An 8031-nucleotide genomic window follows, 5' to 3' on the forward strand; every position below is an offset into this window, starting at 1 on the left:
ATTTCACCTTGCCGCTCGTTCTCACTCGCCTCAAGGAGTGTCCGCCTCGGCCTTCACGGGGTCAGCGCCGCACCAAATTTAAACATTCTCAAATGTGACTGTCCATTAGCTTCACACGCTGTGCACCCACCACACAAGATGACCCTATTCCCACACAAGAGTTCCCCACACCACCCCACCCCTTCCCACGTTATCCCACAACTGAAGTCCTTCTGTTGGAAAAGGTCAAGTGCCACAGAGCCTTGGCACCCCAAAATAACCCCTGATTGGGGCTCATTTGGAGATAAATGTCAGCGCCCTGGAGAAACTGCCCAGTGATGGACACAGCTGTAATAGCCAACATGGGGCAAGGCTATTGTGAGATGTTAAAAGGCCCAAGTTAGTTAGCAATGATTAGCTGTGATAATTGCCCGTTATGAAGTTCAGATTGACACCCAACAGCACCTGTTGGGCAGATGGTTGCGTCTGCACAGTCTAAGGACCAACACTGCAGACATACGATAACTGACAGCTCAAAGATAATTTACTTTCGGTCTTGGTTATTGATTTATTTATTTATTTATTTTTGGAACGCAACTTTCACCTTGTCCCGAAAAAAAGGTCTCCTCCGAGTCCTGACCCAAATTAAAGGCATTTTTGTGACAGGTGTCTATAAATCTATACATGCAGAGCTTATCTCCCAGTCACAGGTCTGAGCCACTGTGGTGACAAGAATATCAGCTCTTTGCAGATGTGAGAAGCTATTTTATCTTCATAACCTTCACACCTACAGTGATATGATTTGAACTTCTTGAGGGTGTGAAGAACGAAGACCTCTCTCTCTCACACACACACACACACACTTTCTCTGTGTGTATGCTTCCACACATGTCGTCTTTGTGACAAGGGCGGGGGGGGGGGGGTCATATGGTTTTGCAGCAGCCACAAAAAAAATCATAATTTCTACAAATAGTTGAACCACCTACTGAGAAAACAGCCATTTATGTCAATTCCAAATGCCTGTCAGATCCGCTTCCAAGAGTGGAGTGATGCAATTGCCGTTGCAAATAACTGTGCTCAATGAAATAGGAGCTGTCTGACTTCATCCCATCTGATTACACCATGTTGACATACGGCCGGCACTATTTGCCAGATGTCAATCGCAAGAGAAGGGGGGGGGGGAGATGTCACTGCGATGCCAAGCACGGGTCAAACACAAAGTCTTTCTTGCTGCAAGAGATGTCTCTCCTCCTCCCCTCCATCCTTGCCCCAGTAATCTGGCTCTGGGAGAGCAGGGTGGCTGCTGCCACCGCCTTCGTCTTCATATGAAATCTGAAATCTCCTTTGTTCCGCCAGTGGTTTATTACTGCCTCTTATCACAGCTGATAGGCGTGTGTTTGTGGTGGGGGTAAACACATGCTCTAGGTTTTATGAACAGACACAAACGGAGGCCCACTGGATGTGTGTGTGTGTGTGTGTTGTGTGTTGTGTGTGTGTGTGTGTGTGTGTGTGTGTGTGTGTGTGTGTGTGAGTGTGTGTGTGTGTGTGTGTGTGTGTGTGTGTGTGAGTGTGAGTGTGTGTGTGTGTGTGTGCGCGTGTGTGTGAGTGTGAGTGTGTGTGTGTGCGCGTGTGTGTGTGTACATTTATATCCTTCCAGCCATACCCTTCCATCTCCCGCTCCCATTCTCTCTTATTACATACTGTAGCTCCATAGACCAACACCTTCACACACTTCCTGAGAGACCCCGCACAGGTAAGATCTGCATACCCCATGAAAACCAACAACGGCTCATGAAAGAACCATAGTGTATATAAACCTGTAAAAAAAAAAAAAAAAATCTCAAATATCCAAACCTACAGTAAGCAGCTGAACCTCATTGAAAGGACACCTAGGACTTAATGTGACCTCAAAGGATTGTGTGCTTTTCACATCTGCGGCAGGTTTTGAATGAGTCTCTCAGTGTTGGAACTGAAATTGTATGCGTTTGAACTCTCAAGCAAACTGCTAGGGTTTGGCACTGCAGTGTCCCAACGCAGGGGCCTGGAACACATCCGACAAGAGTGCACACTGCCAGGTGGATAAAAGGCAATTTGTCCAAACATTGTGTTGATGTGTGAAGAGATCAAAATGAAAACAATATATTTATTTGCATCTGTTTTATCAGCTTTTATGTGTCTTATGAACCTTTTATGTGGCTCCTTGTGTACGCGTCTTGCTGTTTGTGTGTGTGGGTCTTTTATACATGTGAATTGTGTGTCACATAGGTGCATGTTAGTGTATGTGAGTGTGTGTGCAAATATGTGTGTGTGTGTGTGTGTGTGTGTGTGTGTGTGTGTGTGTGTGTGTGTGTCTGTATGTGTGCGTGTGCTTGGTGTATGTGTATGTGTATGGTAGTATATGTATATGTGTGTGTGTGTGTGTTTGTGTGTGTGTGTGTGTGTGTGTGTGTGTGTGTGTGTGTGTGTCTTTTCTCCCAGGGGCAGCATTGAAACCAGCATGCACGCTCACAGCAGCTTTTCCCTCCTTGTGTGTGCTTGTGAATCTGCCCTGGGTGTTTTCTTAACCACCACTCAGGGATGTAAATATGGGGAAACATGTCCGTAAATCTGTTGTCACGTCAAAACAGGAGTTCCGTGGAGGTTTGTTGCTCTCGCATAAATACACGCAAGCGAACACAAACTTGCTCAAATCCACTCCTCAGAGCCATCGTTATGCATGTAAATCCCCTCAGCTTTGCACTGCTGCCACGGAAAGGATTTTTTTCCTTTTTTAAAAATAAGAAAAAAAAAGAAAAAAAAAGATGGGGCAAAAGAAAAGAAATGATCACGAGAGATCTGAGATACTCCAAAAATGTCACATTAACAAGATCTCTCTAGAGAGGAGGCAAAAAATAGACTAGAGAGTAGGAGGTGAGCTAAGTGACCGAGGACTCCACATTCCTCTGGCTCCTCGTTAGGGCCCATTCTCATCAGTCACAGGGGTTCTAGAGGCCCAAGAAGATCTCCCTGCACTGGGCACGGCACCTCATACATCTGAGGGTCCGCTGGACCTCTTGGAAAATTAATGGGTGTGTATCTGGAACGGGTACTCCCTCTTTTTTTGTCTTCCAGCTCCTCATATAGAGACCAGTGGCAGCCAAGTCTTCTTCCCTGGAGGAGATAGCAGAATCTCCTTGGCAGCCATCCCATCCTTCTTCCTCCCTTGCAGTTCTGTGCTTTGTGCATGTGCTCTGGCATCCTTCTCAATATATGTTCTTACTGGGTCTATGTGTGCTAATGTGCAATGTACATATCTTAGTGTTCGCATTTAAACACGTTCGATAGACTTGCAGAAGGGTGCCTTTAGTACATTTACTTGAGATACACCCTACAGATCTATGTTTTTCAAAGAATAAGGCTAGATAGTTGAAATATTGATGATATACAATTGTCTGCTATTATTGATTTAATCTATGCATAATATGTGTATTATATGTGTATGTGTGTGTGTGTGTGTATGTGTCTGCATATGAGAGAGTGAGAGAGATAGAGAGAGAGGAGAGAAAGAGAGAGAGAGAGTGTATCTAGGTGAAGAACAAAGCCCTTTCCACTGACTTCCTAATTCACCATTCAGAGCCATTACTCCACAACACAAATGTAGATAAGCCTGGGCAAAGTCTACTCTTTGGTTAACCATCATAGTGGTCATCCACAAATATCCACCCCCTCATTCCTTTGGGGAAATTTGCTAGGAATCTCACATGGCAATCAGGGTCATATATTATGGTTTAAATAGGTTAATTGATAACACTATTTCACAGACTATTTTTTCTATAAAGGGCGTGTCTTTTGTCATTAGGCATGGACAGATTCAAGTTTGGACAATGATGCTGTTGTATTGTCCCTGGCCACACCACTACACATACTGTACGAAGCTTGTAACTTGAGTGTCAGACCAGTATGATTGGTCAGTGTGACAGTTGATAAGCTAGAGAACAACAGCAATAGCCACCTGACACAGTGACAGACTGATGACAGCCAGTAAGTTGAGTCATGAAGAATCATTGAGTTCCTAAACTCAACAAGTTCTAGCTTATCATTCAAATGTCTTGGATTTGATGGTGCGAGTGAAAATAATAATCATCTCCATTCATGGTAGCCACAGAAGACCCAATTTATCAACACATTCACAGACCCTTGTCATGGGATTACAGGGGAATGTGCACAGACTTGAATAATTCAGGTCATGAGAGACTGCAAGGTTATCATCTGAAGAGGAGAAAAAGTGTAGCTCTTAGAAACCAATTAAAAGGAAAAAAAGCGAAAGTGAGGAACTCAATAAAAAGCAATTTAAAAAGAAAACGATTGCTGGGAGCGGTTAGGGGAGGCAACAGACTGTGAAATCTCTCCTGATGAGAAAGCAAAAACAGACAGGTTAGCAGGAGCGAGCACAGAAGCACCTCTCAGCACCTTAAACCTCCTCTACCTCACACACCTCTCTGGACTTAGATTACTGAATCAGCCCAAACCAGACCAAAGGCCCTGAACATCAACCCTTTTTAATCCCCATGGACACACACTGGACATGTCCACATTATTTCTTCACATATTTCTATTAATTCTCAATGCAGTGACTGAAAAAGTACACACACTACAAAAAAGTCAATAAAAAGGGTGGAAGGGTGTTTTTTGTCTACGGGGAGTATTAAATATCAAGTTACACTGGCTGTAAATCAAAAGGAAAAATACCACTCCATAAAGGGAAGCATGGATACTTACACAGCCTGCATGCCTATCTGAGCATGCACACACTGGTTGCATCTAGGCTACGCAACGATTCAAATCTGGAATAGAAGGCAAACATGTGCTTTCTCAAATCATCTGCTACAGACCTAATTTATGAACCTTCATTTTAGCCAAGTTTACTCCTCGAGTGAAATACTTTCAAACTAGCCTCACCAACACATTACTGTCAATCACTCTCCATATAAAATCAGTAGATTAGCTGGCCTAGTGTGAAATACTCACTTGCTGAGGAAAGCTGAAAGCACTGTGTTTGAACTGAAGGTGTTTTTTTGATTCCCTAATCGACTGACGCACACTGAGCCATCGCTCCTTTCCAAATAAATTAGTTCCTGAAAACAATTCTCTCCCGGGACTCAACACTGTCATGATTCAGCAGTTTGTTCAGGGAAATGTTTGGTCCAGTCATGCTGAAGAGCGGCCCGCGGCAAGGCACACACACACACACACACACACACACACACACCGTAGTATCGCTTCCGGACAGCAAGAAGTGAGTATCAGCACAATCTACCACCTACATCCCCTCGGTTTCCACCACAGTGCTCACAGTAACTAAAACCACCTGTGGACAAAAAGCCAGAGGCCAGCTTTGGGTTGCCGCTTATGTTAGCAGACCAACCCATCCACCACATGATTATCAGGCATAACCCAAAACCTACAGTGTGAGAAAAAGGAAGTCGTCCTTACCTTTGAAGGACAGAAAAACTCTGGGAGCTGAGAGGGGGTTGCTGTGTGAGGGGTGGGTCACTAGCAAGAAGACCGCCAAGGTCTCCAGGACCAACCATCCAAAGGGTGACATGGTCTATCAAGGACCAAACGCACAGGAGTTTAGCAGACAATCCTATAAATACAATGAGACAGAACAAGTCAGCAACATGTAGAAATAGCACTTGACATTCAGAGAGAGCCACCATCAGCCAAGGTTTGTCAGAGATAAATCGGGATTAAAATATCTAGGTAGGTAGTGGTCATAAAAATGGGTGGTGGGAACACAATATCCATCAAAAAATGATATTCTTATATGTATCTCAACTCATTACGCAGACCACCTAATGACAAAGGAGAAGTATTTTGTGTTGTTTGTTGGTGGTCTATGGTTTTAAATGAACTCACGCAAGTCGTTGTGATTTCATTCCTTTTCACATTAATTACACATATTTTAGACCAAAGGTTTATCCACTCATTATACCACCTCCCAGCTTCTCGGTATACCGCGCCCGTGGGTGTTGCGCGCAGAGAGCGGAATCTCAGTTGGGCGTCAGACCGCGGATCGAGCTCCGCAACAAGCGGTAGCAGCTGCCGGGCTCTCCCTCTCTCTCAACAGAACACCACGCGCAACGCAATTGCAAGACAGAGTCGGCCACATTACAACTAAGTTTACAAGCAATTATTTCCAAATTGCATGTATGTGCAACAATTCTGGCGGACGCATACAGCTGTTAAAATATGAGAGGGGTATATCAATTTGACACACCAGTAAGTGAAAAATATTGGCTGTACAATAATATTTAAATAAATAAACAAAGAACACGATCTGTCACGAGTAGGATTGTCCAATTGTGTGTGCCATTCCTACATGATGAATTATGTACCAATGACAAACTGAAGTTATAAGAATACCCTTTATTAATCTAGCAGCGTGTTTACGCACGATACTGGCATGCACTAGATAAGCATTCTGTCATATTACAAAAGATAGTTTATGTTGGTTTTATGTTGGCTTTGTATTGCTACAATGTTGGTTTTGTATTGCGCTAACGGTCTACTTAAACTGGCATTTGGTTGTTGGAACAATCAAAATGATCACTCCACGTTGTGACAGCCAAGTGATTCACATGGGACTTATATGCGCAACTGTCCACTGCCACCTGCCCTGACGAGCCAAATAGTGAAGGAAATTAACTTTTCTCACGGAATTACCTCATCACAAAGATTCAAACTAAACAGTTGCCCATATTTCACGGGAAAGGTGATTTACATTTAGCAGAAAATGTGACCAAACCTTCACTTGGTTCATATGGCTATTTAGAGATGGTTTCTAAAGTGAGTGACCTTAGATCACACGCATTTGCCCCTTCAAGAAGGCGCCAGACATTGAACAGTTATTTATGATTGATTAGGAAAACATGCCCTACTTTTGTTGAAACGAGAAGCATATCAGTCATGGCCTATGGATCTTGGCGGTGGATTACAGAAGTTATTCAACCATCATTTTTGACTTCACAGTCATGAAACGAGATGTTTAAAACTGGCAAAATAACAGCAAAATGGCTTAGCTAAACCAACACAAGAAATGAAGCACAGCTATCATGCAGCGCAATAAAACAAACTAACTATAACCAATTTACTAACTAAACTTACAAACAAAATATTTTGTAGTGACCTGTTCAAGTGCCAAGTAGTCAAGCTATCCCAGTGGAGTCCAATAAAGATAGGAGACTTCAATCAACCTCTCATATTCTGTTTTTAATACTGCGATGGTGTGGAGCACCAGTCTACTTAATTTATAATTATTAAACATATACTTCAGTTTACAAAAACACGAAAATAAAAAATTGACAGAGTATTTCGACATTTTGCACTAAGCTACAGTCAAAACAATGTAAATCATTAAAGAGCTATATAAATCAATTCTAAAATTCTAGCAGCGAGATGTTGCAGTTGAATAGTGCAGTAATTAATTGTTTTTACCTTGTTTGCGCCTGTCAGTCAAATTACCCCACACTGATTCCAGTCATATATCCTGCAGAAAGTAGAATCCGAAGAATACGCTCCCTTGTGATCCAAATCAGCAGCAGTGCGCAGAGAAAGAAAGTCTTCTGTAAAGCCGAGAGAACATTTACTCTCGCTAATCTTTTTTTTTTTTTTTACGATTATCGATTATTTCGCTTCAGTCCAACAGAGTTCAACCTCAGTGTTATTCCGAGTACAAATGTTTTGCAGGGGAGAGCTCCGAGTCGGTTGTTTCGCTCTTGTGCCGTGAGTGGGTTTGAGTGTGAAGGCAGCGTGTCACGCCTCTCTAACTGCGTACTGAGATGTGCGGGCAGGTGGATCCAGAACGTCTCCCTGACGTAGACCACGCCTAGCTGGGCGGGGATTTACCTTCCGAGCCCCGCCCGTTTTCAAATCCACTAGGTTTGGTCTGAAGGGAAAATTTGACTAATTTGTATTTCCATTTCCAAGTTCACTTCACCGATGATAATAATAGGTTGCAGAACCTGACAAAACAATATTAACTCATGTAGCCTACATAACAGTCTGTTGTCA

General features: G+C 43.1%; 1 protein-coding gene across 2 annotated transcripts in view; it reads right to left on the reverse strand.

The window, feature by feature from the left end:
- sema3fa (sema domain, immunoglobulin domain (Ig), short basic domain, secreted, (semaphorin) 3Fa) overlaps positions 1–7772 on the reverse strand; it is a 47844-nt gene extending 40072 nt beyond the window's left edge. Inside the window, exons 1-2 of one of the 2 annotated variants that reach the window (XM_076267463.1) lie at positions 7456–7772; positions 5452–5566 (exon numbers count right to left, since the gene is read on the reverse strand). In XM_076267463.1, the coding sequence (XP_076123578.1) occupies positions 5452–5563 (112 nt within the window). In that variant the 5' untranslated portion in view covers positions 5564–5566; positions 7456–7772. Of the gene's footprint in view, positions 1–5451; positions 5606–7455 lie in introns of both variants that reach the window. The other variant, XM_076267462.1, reaches the window with a different exon arrangement.
- Positions 7773–8031: the final 259 nt, after the last annotated feature.

The sequence above is a fragment of the Alosa pseudoharengus genome, unplaced genomic scaffold (assembly GCF_046254945.1).
Source record: "Alosa pseudoharengus isolate Yale_2024_CS ecotype anadromous, Long Island Sound unplaced genomic scaffold, YU_APseudo_1.1 YU_APseudo_1.1_scf_5, whole genome shotgun sequence".
Taxonomy (NCBI): Eukaryota; Metazoa; Chordata; class Actinopteri; order Clupeiformes; family Clupeidae; genus Alosa; species Alosa pseudoharengus.